At 40.1% G+C, this 16,344-nt stretch overlaps 1 protein-coding gene across 1 annotated transcript in view; it reads right to left on the reverse strand.

Annotated features, from left to right (window-relative positions):
- sntb1 (syntrophin, basic 1) overlaps positions 1 to 16,344 on the reverse strand; it is a 43,562-nt gene that overhangs the window by 18,990 nt on the left and 8,228 nt on the right. The window contains exons 2-6 of the mRNA XM_071470451.1: positions 9,354 to 9,597; positions 2,996 to 3,113; positions 2,746 to 2,835; positions 544 to 680; positions 4 to 200 (exon numbers count right to left, since the gene is read on the reverse strand). Of these exons, the coding sequence (XP_071326552.1) occupies positions 4 to 200; positions 544 to 680; positions 2,746 to 2,835; positions 2,996 to 3,113; positions 9,354 to 9,597 (786 nt within the window). The remainder of the gene's footprint in view (positions 1 to 3; positions 201 to 543; positions 681 to 2,745; positions 2,836 to 2,995; positions 3,114 to 9,353; positions 9,598 to 16,344) is intronic.

Here is a 16,344-nt window from a genome sequence, read left to right on the forward strand (position 1 = left end):
CACTCGTAGTGACTTCTTTGATCATTTCAGCTGAGGCGTGACATCCATTGACTATGTGTCTGGTCCACAGGGACAGATCCTTGGTGGTCTCGGCCCGGAACAGGTGAGTCTCGATGCCGAGTCGTGTGCCAGTCCGAGTGGCAAAGAACAGCTCCGTGCCAGAGTGAGGGGACCCCCGGTCAGGACCAGAGTGGACCAGACTGAATAAACACAGATACTCATATACTGTCATGTACTATATAGAAGGACCACATTTTTATAATTATAATCAAGAAAATATCTTGTTTTGACAAAACATCTCACAAGAAAGTTATGTTATATGATGTTATCAAGGAGCAAAAAAATGTGTTTACTAGGCCAAAAAGCCGTGCACAAGTCATGTCAGCAGCAAAGAGACTAAAAGCAATATCTGTTTTTTTTTATAACTATAGATTGAGTATTGGTTTTAATATCAAAATACATTGAATTACCTAATACAGTCGTCTCCATAAAATCTATTCTCTGTGTGTGTCTTGATGTTTGTATGTATGATGTTGGACGTACCGTGTTGCTAAAAGTGGATAAGTGTGTGCAGGGCTCTGCCAGGCCTCCTTGCCTCGTGGTAGACTGTCATACAGCAGGAGGTCTTTCTCTGTCACTGCCACCAGCACTGGCCTCCAGCACTGCTTCTCACTCTCTGTCTGCAGAACAAACAGATAAACAATAACAGCTGCTTCCATTTATCCATTTTCTATACCCACTTGTTCTGTGCAGGGTCATGGGGGACTGTGCTACTCAAATGAAAAAAGGAAACAAAGATGGCTGCAAATGTTAGTTATTTTTCTAATGGATTATTTCACTGTTTTGTTAAGTGCTCAAATTACCAGTCTGCAGTAATAACATTAAAGTGATTACTGAGCAGTAAGTGGTAATTTTCTCAATAGTATCAACTGATCTTCAACTGATTCCTAAAATTGTAATATAATTTCAGTTAATTACACGTTTGCTCAATTTGAATTTGAATCATGCACAACCTTGATTAATTTGATGCTGCAGGATTTGATGTACCTATGCCCTCTCATATTTATCACAAATACTAACAAGTGCCCTCAGGTTTTTAAATGAAAGCCGGTATTTTATCAGAGATATCAATGGTTGTGTGCCAGTGAGCTGCTTTATGAAATCAATGTTGTGTCTGGGAGAGGAATTTCACCTCTCACGTCAACTGTGACCGCAACCGTTATTTTTCTCTCTCATACACACTCTTATTCTTTCTGTCTCTGTCAGTATTTCACTCTAAATTTCTGCTTAATGTTATTGAAAGGAGGAACATCTAAAGATAAAGGTGGCTGGTGTGCAGGCGCAGGTATGCTTTCAAAACATTTGCTTTGCCGTGCCCTCTCTCCCACTCATCATTCCTAATGAGCAGAAACCTCACTTTCCCTTCAGAAACACACACTGTTCATCTCTTAACTTAGAGTGCGTGCACACACACGCACGCACGCACGCACACACACAAGCTCCGTATTTCATTTTACAATGCTCCATAACTATTCTCATTATGAGAGCTTATCTGCAGCCCAGCCATGGAATCCTAAGCTGCTCTTTGAAGTCCTGCCTCAGCCAATCATAACGTGGGATTTAGAGGGTCAAGGGTCGGCTTTTTAACATAATGAGAATATGTTGCTAAGTAACAGTATTGTACTGCATTTGTTGGATCAAATATTGGCAAATTCATGAGTACTAAATTAGACAGGTATGTTTGTGTGTGTGTGTGTGTGTGTGTGTGTGTGTGTGTGTGTGTGTGTGTGTGTGTGTGTGTGTGTGTATGGATATGTTTGCACAGGTGTGTGTCTGTATGTGAAAGAGAGAGTGGAGCTTTAGCTGTGTACTAGCTTGTGTGAATTTCAAAAAATGTGTGCATCTGTGTGTACAGCAGATATGCACAAAATATGCATGCGCACACAGGTATGTGCACACACACACACACATTTGTGATTCTATACTTGTGAGGACCCTCATTGCCATAATGTATTCCTGAGCTTGTAACCTCAACAGGCACAGCTACTTTATATGTCAAACTCCAAGCTTTACCCTAAATTTCAACTATTATTATTCTATTATTAAACTTCAGCAGAATTGCTCTTCAGATGCTTGAACATCCCCTGATACCCGCTTCCCTCACAGTTGTCCCACATCAAAATAGGTGGGGTTGGCGCTCAACAATCTTTCCAAAACAGACAATCTGACATTCATGCAAACTTTATGCAGCAACTGGCCAGATATGTGGACGTGAGACAACTCAAAATAAATGCAACAGATCAATTAATAAGAGACCACTTTTAGACCACACCTACAAATGAGCTTAATAAATAGGCAATACAAAAGAAACACAACTTTAAGAACTATGTCAAATAAATGACATGTATCTTCAAAAAATATTTCATGTCAGTCAAGTTTCACATGTGTGGTGGCAAATTTTAGCCTTTAACAGTCATTTGATGACGAGAGAATCAGCTAAAATGTCCTCAATTTCCAAACATATCACAAAGATAGCACAAGAGCACACACATGCACAAACACACCTACACAACATATTGACAAAAATAAAAAGTGAGAAGGTTCCCTATTAAAAATGTGAGAAAGCTAGAAGAATTGGTGTTATATACACACACACTCACACACTTATGTGTATGTGTATGATTTTACAGTTTTTACAGCATTTTACACTCCTTGTCTCTTTCACACACACACACCAACTCCTACCTTTGCTGCCAGCCATCCCAGGTGTCGTATCTCCTTGCTGCCAGCGACCCCCGTCCTGGCTGTGTTCTGGATGACCTCTGCCAGCGCCCGCTGTGGTGGGATGACAGTTTTTAGGATAGATGATTGTTCAGGACACATTAGATTCAAAGCAGCTCTGCAGGAGCTGAATCACGGCCATTGAAATATCTAATTCTAATGGTCACACTGATGATGAGAGTCACCTGTAAAGTCAATGAAATCTAAGACAGACCTGTGCCAATGTGGATGTGACAGAGTGCATGGCAGAGAACCAGGACAGGGCAGATGGTTGGTCTGGGCACCGCAGCACCACTGTGTGTCTGGCGTCAGGGGAGTGTAGCTCCAGTTGTCTGGAAGAGATGATAAGAAAAGTTCAAACAGCTTTAACCTCTCAGTTATCATTGAGGGGCTCTAAAACTCTTGTAGTTCCCAATGTTAGAAGAAAAAAAATCCTTCTTGAATATTGAAATTGCTAGCCGTATCAAGCAGACCCAATTTGACTCAATTCAGTCTGAAATCATAGTTTTAGCAGCCAAATATTCAGCTTCAAGAGATGCTTATTTGTCTCATCCACTTGAGACACACTCGGACACAACAATGGAATGAAGTGCAGTGAAATTTGAGTTTATTCAAGTCAATTGAAATCATGAAACAGTCTTTGCTTGTGCATCTTCTGTGGGCCACATGACACAATACTGTCTCCCACTAAATTTCCATAACTAATCTGCTTATATCATATGGGAGGATTTCTGGCCTCGAGAGAAATACATCTGTGGGATGCTTCTCCATCTTACTGAATGGCTCTTTGATTGTGTTCTCAGTGAATATGAATTTTAAGAAGGTACATGTAGCAGCCTTTACCGTGCACAATGCAGTGTGCTCTTGCTTCATATTGTTGCATCAATGCATTTAGTGCTCATGGCTGCAGAGTAAAACCAGAAGCAAAAATACTTTGAACAGGTATGCTGAAGCACCACTTAAATGCCCACTGTTCTTTCTGGAAGAAGCAAATAAATAAACCAAGTAACAATTAACTTTGATACACAAATTACAAATATCACAAACGCACAAATTATGGCTGACTCTAAGGTTTAGAGGACAAGACATGGGAAACTAGTGTTCAGTGCGCATCAGTGTGTTTGAAGAATATGAACTCAAGCGCTTGTCATAATTTGTCATAAAAAACCTTTAAGGTAGGCAGAAAATAGAGATGTAATCTTTTAAACTGCATATCATCATGAGGCTGTGGTGCACTGAATGGAATAGGGCATCAGTAGAGTCAGTAAAACTTGCTGCAGGAAGCCCCTGAGGCCATTCTCTGGGAGTACAGGTTCAGTTTCAATTCATAACATAAATTGAAATGCTTTCTTGATTCAGTGAGTTTGCCAACAACTATAAAACAATCTTGCATCTGTGTGAACGGCTCTCCACTGTCCAGGTGCTCCTGTTGTATAAAAAAAGAAACCACGGTGGTTTCAACTCTGCAAACATGCTTTCTTAGCAGATTTCTTTATTCACAGACTGGAATCCAGGAAAAGCCCCAGTGAATTTGATGAATCTGCTCTTCCATCAAACCCTCGCAGGCGGGAGAGACCGTCTACATCAGCTGCAGGTGCGTTACTCTGGGTTAAAAATAGAACTAAAGCCTGCAAAAGGCGCGTTGCTTAAGGACAGGACAGGGGTGAGTAGAAGGGGAAGGAGGGGGGAGACTCCAAGACCAGATGTGTGTTTGGCAGAGGACGTTCTTTAAGGATGGTGTCATTCTGACTCCCACGAGTTATACTAGACCGTATCAGACTTTGAGGCTAAGTTATCTCATCTCTTGGGTGCATGACACAGACGTGGGGAACACAGGGAATCACCAGGAGAACAGTACACAAAGTGGATGACTGATAGGTGAACGATAGGTGGATGTGGATGAATATGTAAATAGTCTGGTCCTGCTTGCATGACGATCAGGCTCTCCATTGTTCAAACGGTAGTTGTCCTCACAGGATTATCACTACATGTAGCATAGATGTATTGGAGCTTGGTAGGTGTGTTTCAGCATACATGTGCAATTACTGCATTCTAAATATTCACTGATGAACAAACAGCTCCATGAAAGAAACCATTTTAAAGCAATAATAGAAGTTACAACACTGTGGAAATTCTCATGTCTTCAATAAACGAAAACTAAATATAAGCCTTCTGGAGTTAAGCAATTTAATATGTGTAACAGAGAACATGAAAACACAGATTTCACAACAGTTTAATTATTTGTTCTGGCCCACTCCCACCTCTGTTTAAATCCAGAGATGACGCAACAAAGATTAATTGTTGTGACAACAAAGCACACGGAGGCTCCAACCAGAGCTGTTTTTACATCCTTTGTGACAAGTCAAGTTTGAAGTCTTGAGTCAAAACAAGATTCAAGTGAAGTGTCAAGTCCTTAAATCTTAATAGGAAAATTGCAAGTCAGCGGCAAGTCTGTAAGGTGTCTGGATTCTGCCGAAAAATGACATTCAAACATTTTGTCTGAAAGCTGTGAAATAGCATTTTGTAGTTAGCTGAGCCCTTTCAAAGAAAAGGCCTAAAAATGAACTATTCAAGATACGTGGCCGCGTGAGTCACTGTGTTAGTTATTTTCTGTCCCATTCTGGGATTTTACCAAGTCTAAACATGACATGGCTACACGAAGCTACAGGGCTACTGATGTTGCTTAGTCATCCCCGACTATTCTTGTAGTCAACTCATCTTTGAGTTTTGAACTGTGGGTCAGACATAACAAGCTACCTGAGGACGTGTCCTTGCACCTAGCAATAATCCTGACTTGCAGCCCTACAACTTAATTGTTGTTACCCCCTCTGCCATCTTAACACCCGCATTCAGTAAAATATGAAGCCATGGGTTTCCCACTAGACAAACCATAGTACTCCTACTGATGAGCAAACTACCTTGTAAAAGTTGATGGAGTGCCCCTTTAAATTCTTTTCTTTCTAATAAGTTTCAGTCCAACTGTCAGGACTCAGGTCTACAGCTCTGACACCAACACAAGGTCTCAAACCATGCCTCCTACACTGAATAGTGTGTAAATATTTGTCTGGGAGGATCTTTAGCTAACAGTTGGACTGCCTCAAGCTGTAGAAGAGAGTAAATAAGAGGTTGTATCATTTTAGTTTCAAGCTCAATTTTCCACACTTACCTGGGTGAAAGAAAATTGAGGATTAAAGAAAACTTTTACAGAAAGGTTTTTTTCTTCCTTTAAATACTTGTCAAGGTTAAACTGGAGTACGGTGCTGTAGAAAATGTCATACTGTGAGGAACCATGCTGGTTCTGCCAGGAGTCATCTCTTCCTTTTCTACACAGCCATACATGTTTTCTGTGGACACTCAAGTCTCACACACTCACACAGGGTTTCAAGTCTGTTGCTTCAGAAATGACACAGATGAAGGGTGAAAGAAGAAAGAGACAGATTTCATCCATCTTAGGAGCTGAATCCATTTCCTTCTATTGTCTCTGTATCTTCCCGTTTTCCTTATCTTTGCTCATCTATACGTTACCTGTTCTTTCACAATTTCTTTCTGTCTCTTTCTCTCTTCCACCCCTTCTCACCTCCTCTTGCCCTGTCTCTCCACACCTCCTCATAACATTTTAATATGCGCTGTAAAAAATGATAAGGGTGTAACTATATCTTTTTTTTTTTTTTTTTCATCTGTCATCTCATATATCCTCATGCACAGTTTATGTAAAGGTGAGGAAAACTTCTTCTTCAGCATGTCCACTCTACTTCCTCACCGCTCTTTCATTGTCTTTTATCATCTTCTCTCATCTCGCCCCTCCTCATATCATTCTGTCCTCTCAGGCTTACACAGGGTTCAAACAACATCTGCTGAAGTGAACAGAGAAACCCTCAGAGGGATGCAACATTGCACTGACTTTAGTTTTAAAAAATGATAAGCAGGATTTCTCTCACATTTAAAATAAAGCCTTAAACCATTTCAGTCCCGAAACCAAAATCAGAAAAACAGGGAGAGGGTTTAGTATCGCCCTGCAATCTTTAACCGTCTGGTATAAATGCAACAATGTGACATTTCTCTTTAAGTTACATGGATTAAACATAGATTTTAACTTGGGCGTCTGCCTGTTCAAACATTTACTAAATATTTACTAGTGAGTCAAACGGGAATTTGTCCTGGCTGCAAGAGTAAGGAAGGAACTTCATAAAAAAACATGCTGGTCAAGGTTAATTTGACCAAGGACTTCAATTTTGCCAGTGAATCTGCCCTACGGCTTTATCTGTTATCTGTGTGAAGCAAACCTCACCTTGTCACAAGATGAGACTCCTTGTATAACTCGCTGACCAATAAAGTCAAAGTTATTGCAAACAAAGTGAATGTTCAACCGTATTGTGCTCTAAAACAGTTTAATACATCATCCAAGATTTGTTAATGTGCAGCTCAAAGTTTCACCATAGACTTTGTCAGCATTTTGACAGCTATAATTAAATTTCATTCAAGATTTTTTTTTTTTTTTTTTTTTTTTTTAAAGGAAAATATGGAGCAACTGACCAGTGAAACAACAGCTTTATGCTTAGTGAAGTGAAGCTCCAGTCACGTCCTCATGAATATCTGTAAAACCTCTAAATGTCAAGCATTTTCTGTCCAAACTTGCCTCACATCATTCCGATCAAATTTCAAAAGCTGTTTTCCACCAAGAAGCTTTCCATTTTTCTCAAGTCAAGATTCTCATAAAAAGGAGCTGGACAAAAAGCAAAGTACAGACAATCTCTGTCAGTAACTTGCTTTATACAGACTCTACACATTCCCACTAAGAAAATGGGACAATTGCATTTACATCTGTAAAGAGAAATGTACTTTTTTGAATCTTTTCTTTTTTCCAGTGGTAAATTAAATATGCTTTTAATTTGCCACAGAGTAACAAGCCAACAGAGAACCATCTGCTCTGTCCTTGCAAGATGTTCTCCTTTTTCATTTTGTTTGTGTTTGTGTTTGTTTTCTTGATTGTTTGTGTGTGTTAGCATTTACATTTTACAGTTTCAATGTCGAGCCATCTGACAATGTCTATACAGACAGTGGAAACTTTGAAGTCAAGACTCACTCTCGCCACTTGACTTTGATGTTTTTGTTCCATCATCTGAAGCTTTGATGTTTCTCGAGGTTCAACTATCTCAAACTTCTAAAATCATCCATATACAGAGGGCGGCACATATGGATGGAGGGACAGCAGGATTGGGGTACACAGAATCAAGAAAAGAGACACTTATGGGAAGAGGATGGAGATGGAAGAGAACAGATTCAGACATAGACAACAATGAAAGCTGGGAACACAGAGAAAGAGAAAGAGATGGAGAGAGAGAGATCATGAAAGAAAAGAAAGGAAGAAGAGTGGGAGAACACAAAAGGAACAGCAAAACACAAACAAGTGATTGAAAAACACAAGACATAAAAAAGCAACCACAAAAAAAAAGTATGACAAGTGGGAAGGCAAACAACATGGTAAGAGAGAAACAGAGGGAGAGACAACTAGGACAGAAAGGACACATCCACAGCCTGTGACAGCAAAGAAAAGTTGAAAGAGTAAATCGCTTTCTTACCCCATTCTGTTTGATTTGGGCCATTGTCATATTACCAACCAATTAACTTGATGACACCTCCTAACAGACCACCCCCCGCCGACTGAGAATTATCTCAGCGCTACTTCAAACGTCTGTCTTTAAGAAAAATGTGAAAATGGCCTAAAAAAGTCTGAGAAACACGAGTGAGTAATCCCTTGAGGATATCAGAAGAAGCTGCAGACCCACGGGGTTGACTTTTCTATTTTCTTACTGTCAGTTGAAACTTGTTGAGTTAAGGAGCAGAAAAAACATTGGTTAACCTTTGGTTAGTTAAGGTAACCATTTCCACTGCAACACATATCCACAACATAATGCGTTTCCAGTGGTTGACTGACATTTGAGAGGAAGAAGAAGAAGAAGAAGAAGAAGAAGAAGAAGAAGTAGAAGAAGAAGAAGAAGTAGAAGAAGAAGAAGAAGAAGAAGAAGACGAAGAAGCACTGTCAACTTCCATGATGCACCACTGATGGTAACAAGTAGTAGAAAGTGGCATGGAGGCAAGTGACTATATTACACAGGTTACTTTTTTATATCTTTTACATCAGTCTCCTCAGACTGAACAACAATAGAGCGCTGCTTTAATGGAGACAGATGGAATTTGTAACTGAGATGGCAAATAGTCACAGAAGTTATCAATAGTGGCGTTGCGCATCACAGCATTGTGCTGGAAGGGGGGGTGAAAATTAGCCAATTGGCTCCAAGCCAATTTGTACCAACAAAAGATGTAAATGTTTAAAAATGATCACAAGTGAATTGGCCGACTGAACTATGTGAGTGGTTAATCAATGAAACAATGATTAGTCTGTAAATGAAAAGCAATAAGCACAAGAGCAGCAGACAGATACAGATAAGACAGCGACATCTCCAGAGAACTGTTTTCTGCTCAAGAATGAGGATGCAAAGAGGATGTGTGTGTGTGTGTGTGTGTGTGTGTGTGTGTGTGTGTGTGTGTGTGTGTGTGTGTGTGTCACCTACCTGTTCTCAGGGTCTGGTGTGGTCATGGCTCGGGTTACATAACACATCTTGAGTGGTATGCACCTTCTGTCACCCTGCAGAGACAGGGAGGGCTGGGTAGGGGGGCTTGGAGGGTCTGATGTGGAGGAGAAGCTGATGGGAGGGCTGCCTATGCGGGGAGACTCAGGAGGGGGAGTTTCCCAGCCGATCTCTGACACAGGGGAGCCCTTTTTGACGTATGGCGTGGCCTCGCGCATGTACTTGACTGGGAAGGAAAGGGAAAAAAAACTTTTTCAAAATATAGTAAGTCACAGTACAGTTTGAAGAGAGACTTTAAAGCAGCACAGATTTCAATATTCTGCAGACACTTTTGGTCAGGGTGGGGGGTTAGAGGCACATACTTATTTTATAGTGTTAATAAAAAGTGTAGGTCAATACAACAGTATGCTGTAAACTTTGTTTTATTAAATGCATAATGAAAAAAAAAACTTTTATGTTTAAAATATTTAAGTTAAGTAAATATTTAAAAATTTAAATTAAAAATTGGTCTCTTGCTCTCAACACAGAGGTCAGATAAAATCTGACTTGAATCTGTGTTTGACTTTGTAGCCATCTTTTGATGTAAAATCCATACAGATTTGAGCAGCAGTAACCTTTTGAGCAGTGGTTGCCTGTAACTAGCACGGTGTTTTGAAATAGCTGCTGACATAGTTTGTTGTTATAGTTGAGAGGAAGGATGTGGGGATACCGCAGATGTTCCGATACACAGCAGAAACATCAACTGTTTAATTATACTCATGAACTGACACGTGTGTAAGTATTACAAACCTACATGTGGCTGCAGACAGAAAGATAATTCTCAGCAACAGCTCTGTGTATTAATGGTGCTTGAACTCTGCCGCAAAGACCCATGAGGATGTGTGGGTAGTCTATGGAAACTTGCCAGCATGTCATTTCCTATTTTAGCAACAAAAGTTTTGATTATGACTCTGCTCAATAACAGCGTCATCATACTGGTTCAGGTTGACATGAAAGGGTGAATGGATATTTTTTAAAGTAAGTCTTTGAGTTTCATAGTAAAATGAATTGATGTACAACTTCTTACTTTGTTACTGAATGGTATGAAAATGAAGTAGTCGGCCGTTGCTGCTGTCAACTTGAAATGATCACAGCAAATGTCAAAGTGCCAGTAGCCAAAACAGACTCGGGTGCTTTTTGCCTCTCAGTTAATGTCTTAAAATGAAAGTATTCTTTCATATGGTTCAAGCCTTGTCTCTGCTGCTACAGGCGAGCAGTATGAAGCAGAGAGTTCAGGCACTGAAAACACAGAATCTACCCCCACAGCTCTCAGTATTTCCAGATAGCATGGTCACAACCGATGCTGCCGGGCCACCTGAGAAACTTTCCAAGCAGTAAAACAGAAAGCTTTACTTGTAAAAGTCAAACTCTGAATCACTGGAGGCTTTATGACTATTTTGAATTCCTCATGTTTTCAGGCTCGAGAAGGGGAGAAGAAAAGTGAAAACAGGACACATGTTTCAATGAAAGACAGAAAAAGAGAAGCAGAGATAAAGTGGGCGCTTACCACGCTGTCTATGTCCTGAATGTTCTGAATCCCCGGTATGCTCTGGATGTTTAATTGGCATATCCCACTGTACAAGCCGCGTATAATTGGCATATGGCTGGTGGCATTTGTAATGCAGCATGTGAACTATTCTTGGGAGAAGCACTATAGACCCCTATGAGACAGTGTAACAAGCCTAACCGCCAACCTGTGGAGGAGAGATGACAGGCTGACACATAACACAGAGGAGGAGATGGGGGTGATGTGAGAGTGTCCTCAATGGACCCACGGAGACAACGTGACCCAATTGCACAGTAGAATAACCCACACAGTCAGATCAAATTAAAGAAGGGAAACTGTTGACGCTGATGTTTGTTAAAACGCATCATTACAAAAAAAAACGTACATGTGAATTCAATGCGATGCAAAGACTGCATCCTTCTGAATCCTGTCTGGTTTTCTTAGGAGCCATGCTTTTACTAAACTGAAATGACACAAGGGAACACGTAGGATGCAAATTTCAAAAGAAAAATCTAACAATTACACTTTGATATAGACTAGTCTGCTTACAAGGATTCACACTAACACACAACTCATCTTCTGTGCTGCAAAGCATGATGAACCTGCGCACGATGAACCTTCTCCTACGCTCTGTGGCCAGGGTTAGAGATTAGGTTATATTATGGTAACGTGTTGCAGAGATAACTGGTTTGGGTTGAGGTAAGATTGAAGGCAGGTCATGCATCTCATAAGACAACTTGTTTGGGTCAGGGATAAGCTTTGGTTCAGATTTAAGTACGGTAGAAACACATATCGACAGAGAAAGTCTTAAACACAACACCAGTGACTCCTACATCCAGCAGTGTTATGTTTTGTCAGTGTCAGGAAGGTTTAGGCTCAGTTATATTCACCCTTGCTTTGTCAGCTTTCAATAGCAGGAGTCTTTGAGTCGGCACTGTTACGTACGACAATCTCCTTCCTAGTCTTGGAATCTAATAACCACCATAGCCACAAAGCCTGAACAATGTAACCACTCATCAGCTCAGGGCTACAGCAGCTACAAAGGTACCACATGAGGACTACATGAACTGTGATTGGTCAGCACAGGTGCTTGTGTTTTCTACAAGTTTCTTATCTCCTTTCCAGTAACACACATTTAGCAAAGCAACTGGTGCTGTAAACCTTCTGCTCACTGTGATCCCTGCTTACTATCAATGAAAATACAGCAACTGTACAGAATAGTCCCATATTCAGAAATGAAACAACTTCCCACTGTCACTCCTTATTACAAAATTAATGAAACCATGTATATATTGTTAGGTGTGTAACTAAAGCATGATAAGACCTAATCGGGTGTAATACATTCATCTAATGTTGCAGGGCTGATATCAAACCCTTAACTCTAAATAAAAACCTATCGGGTTTTAGGCTTTACAGAGCCTCACTTAATACTATGACGAAAGTGACACAGGGACACACACATTGTTTATCAAGCAAAAATACCCAACATTCTGTAGTTGTATGATCTAAAATATGAGGCTCTTATATTATTCTAATTGGATATCTTTGGCTTTGGACTGTTGGCCGTAGAAAAAACAACTGTTTGAAGATGTCTCCATGGGGTCTTTGATACTCTGATTCACATCCATTTTTCTTCCAACATTTTATGGGCTAAACAATAATGAAAACAATCATTAGTTGGAGCCCAAGTGACAAAGAGATAAGGGGAAAATTACCTTAAACAAGATGAATTTGAAATGAGAGTGTAATTATGTTGCCACAAGCTCACATCTATCTTCTGAGGTCTTTATACATTTCCTAAATTCACTGACTACACTGACTAAATTGAAAATAATAATCACACAGCTATTACATAAATATAATTTTTAGTGGGTAATGTGTTTTCCGTTAACATTTGCAAAGACAGCCTGGAAGAAGGAAATGTAAACTCATTGACAAACGTCACTGGGGCCAGAAATAGAGCTGTAAGTGTTTCCAGCAGAGGGGAAAATAAATGGGGTGGAGTCCATGCGATCATTACACTGGAAGTGTGTAAATGTGTCTGCATTCCCGTGGGTCATGTTTTTATTCCATTACAGCACCAACGCAGCCAACTCTGCACAATAACCTCAATAGCATGATAAGAACTTGGAGAGGATAGGCCGCTTGCTACTTGAGCCTTCATTTGAAACCAGGTTTCACACTGGTTTGCTGTTGCTTAAGTTAAACCAAAATGTCCAAATGAGGGGCCACCCTCCACCATCTGTCTGATTTTACTTTCCATTTTCCTGGCTCATGCTTGAGAGAAAGTGAAAGCATGCACATACAGAAGCAACTACATTTTTTTAAATTGTGACTCCCACTCTCCACTTCATTTAGACGATGCCAGTACAGTAGTTGTGATGCAGACATATGAATCTCACTGTATCACCAAAGACCAGCTGCTCAACTCTCCGCTGAAAATCCCATGCACTTCCCTTGAAAGCTGTTCACTTATTTCTAAACTGCACTAAACCCCATTCACTTACACATTTTACAAGGTGTTCAAGTCATGGATTTCAACTGTACCTACCACACACACATTCACAGTGAATACACACAAACACGCACTCGTTCAGTCATATTCCTCAGTGTGTGTGTTTGCACAGTGAACCCCCCCCCCCCCCCCCACCCACACACACACACACACACACACACACACACACACACTCTGTTCTATAACATCAGGTGTAATTACTATATCTGTCTTGTGTCGTTTGACTTTATGGTCTCAACAATATTTAGTGAGGCCTGAAGTCTTTGGACTTCCTGCCATATGCTCTGAATGAGGATTTAATTTGTTGTTTGGTGAGAAAATGTACCAAAGAAAAAAAGAAACTTCCTTTCATTAAGCTTCTGGGAGAAGAATAGAAAGTTTAACATTGGTTGAAGTTGGAAAGCGAACAGACTGGGGCAAAGAGGTAGAAAAGAAGAAGAAGGCTCCTCTGATTGCAGAATGAAGGCTTTCACTCCTGCGCAGACATCTGGATACTACAGCAGCACAAAAGGTTTTTACAAATCCAACCTCAGGTCATCTTTTTGTAAAGTTTGGACCAATATCTCAAAGAAGTTCAAATGCTATCTTAACTGAACAATGAACACTAACTGAGGTGGAAGGCCTTTTTTACAGAGGTAATTTGACAAAGAAATTTGAAATGTGTGTCGGTACAATTATTCACACCGATCTTTGAACCTCATGTCAAACAGTTACTAACTCTCTGCAGGCACACAACTTTCAACAAGTGGAGAAGAGGAGGGGAACAGTTGGATCTGATGAAAATGTTTGCTAAGATGTCATATTTTAGAAAAGACTGAAGACACTTTTTACTTTTCAACATGTTCGATTGAAGAGACAGTAAAAGTGAGCTCACACACTATTTGGGAAACTGTAGAATAAAGCAAATTAATAGTGTCACTTCTGTATAAAGAACTGAACATCATAATATATTTATGTAGAAGGGGGCCATGGTAATGTGAATGTGGTAATTAGTGTAAGAGTGGGAGTATATGTGCTGCAAAGTTAATACTGTAAAAAATATACTGCATGTGTGTGTTTATCAGCATGTGCCTGCTGGAACATATTGATAGTGATATTGAACTGAATTCTGGACACAGAAAGACAAGCATATTTGCAGATAGTCAAATAAGCAGAGGCAAATACAGTAGACGTTTACAGCAGAGTTCAGAAGGATGTGTTAAATGTGTCATCTCCATAATGTTAAAGATCTAAACAATAACTTCAGTATTGAAGGACAAAAGCTCCCTAATATGTTAAAGCAGGGAATTAAGGGACCCATTGCTTAAAAAATGTCTAAGAATTTTGAATTCTGCCACAAGGCTGGACAGGCGTAGCAACAGTTAAATGGGGTGGGGATAAACAAGAGCTAGATGTCATCAAAAACTGCAAGTGCATCATCTTTAAAGCAAAAATCACATATTCCACTGTCTTAGTCATCCATATTAAATTGTATACAACATTATCAAGGCAACTTTTCCGAATGCCAAAAGGATGTTTGCACAAAGAAACATTTGCAAAAAACAAATAAGTAAAAAAAAAAGTGGAAAAACTGAAAAGCATGAAACCTACCTTCATGATCATCAGACACTAATCCACTGAGCTGTGTGTTGCATGTTCCATTATTTCCATAAAAGCCGACAAAAACCACCATACTTACTCAAAACCACAACCGCAGAAAGTATGAGCAGATGGTGGCTATTACAGTGTGCTGTTGCATCATAGACGGTGTCATGGCTTCAACAGAAAGCAGTGAAGCAACATAACAGTTTAACAGACGTCAAAGTTTGGGTCATTTGGGGTCACCCTGTTAAATAGCTTTGAAATTCCTAATTACGGCGTGAAACTGAAGCGTTTCTCCACTGTAGAAAAGCTCAGTTTTATGATGGCCATCATGAGAAAACTAGGACGCAACAAACACAATGTACAAAAACACAATGATTACACCTGGAGGGGAATGAAGTTTTTTTTTTTTTTTTGTCTTCTTCAAACAAAGCTGACAGGAAAAACAGATGAGCCTTAGCTCTCCGTCTCCGCTTTTGTTTTGGCTGTGTAAACATCCACAGAGGAGAGGAATGAATGATTCAATCTATTATCCTCGCCACAACAATCGCTACTGCAACTCCACAGTTGTTGTTATTATCATCACCACCATCCGCTCTGAGTCAGACTCCACAAACAGTAGCGGAGGAGATGATAGCTTCTCTAATGACATAAACAGTCAGCTGGTAGACACATAGACTCTCTCTCTCTCTCTGTCTCTCTCACACACACAGACACACACACACACACACACACTCAAGCACGTATTGACTGTAGCATCAGTCTAGACAACACTAGTGACTGAACTTGATGACACATATCAATGTATTCAAGCAGGCACATGCTGAAAAACACACACACGCACTCTGCGTCACACGGCTGAAAGCAGCGCATACACACACATACACAGACGCATCCAGGTGCCAGGTGATGACAGCTACGGCTTGTTAAGGGCTCAACAGGTTTCAGGACACTGACTCATCTCTTGTTTGCTGCAGTATGGCAGATGTTCTTTTTTACTGTATTCTGACTTTTCATTATTAATTTCTCTTGCTTCAACATTTAGAGTATTTGGACTGGTCTCGATGCATATAAATAATACTGTTTGATGCTGTGTCTGCACTAAAATATATCTGGTGTAATACTTCCCATAGGACTACAGTTTCAAACTGGACTGTTTTCTCACCATTTATCCATTCCTACCAAAACCATCTCCATTATTTCAATACAAGGTCCTGAAATTGACATTAATTCACATATCTTAGCAACTGTAACTAGGCACGTCAAGGTTGTCAAGCTTTGGATTTCTCTTCACATTGACACCTTGTGCCTTTTGTTGTACTATGAGCATT

The sequence above is a fragment of the Trachinotus anak genome, unplaced genomic scaffold, assembly GCF_046630095.1.
Source record: "Trachinotus anak isolate AG129_WGS33_773 ecotype Australia unplaced genomic scaffold, CSIRO_AGI_Tana_v1 ptg000032l, whole genome shotgun sequence".
In the NCBI taxonomy this organism is placed as follows: Eukaryota; Metazoa; Chordata; class Actinopteri; order Carangiformes; family Carangidae; genus Trachinotus; species Trachinotus anak.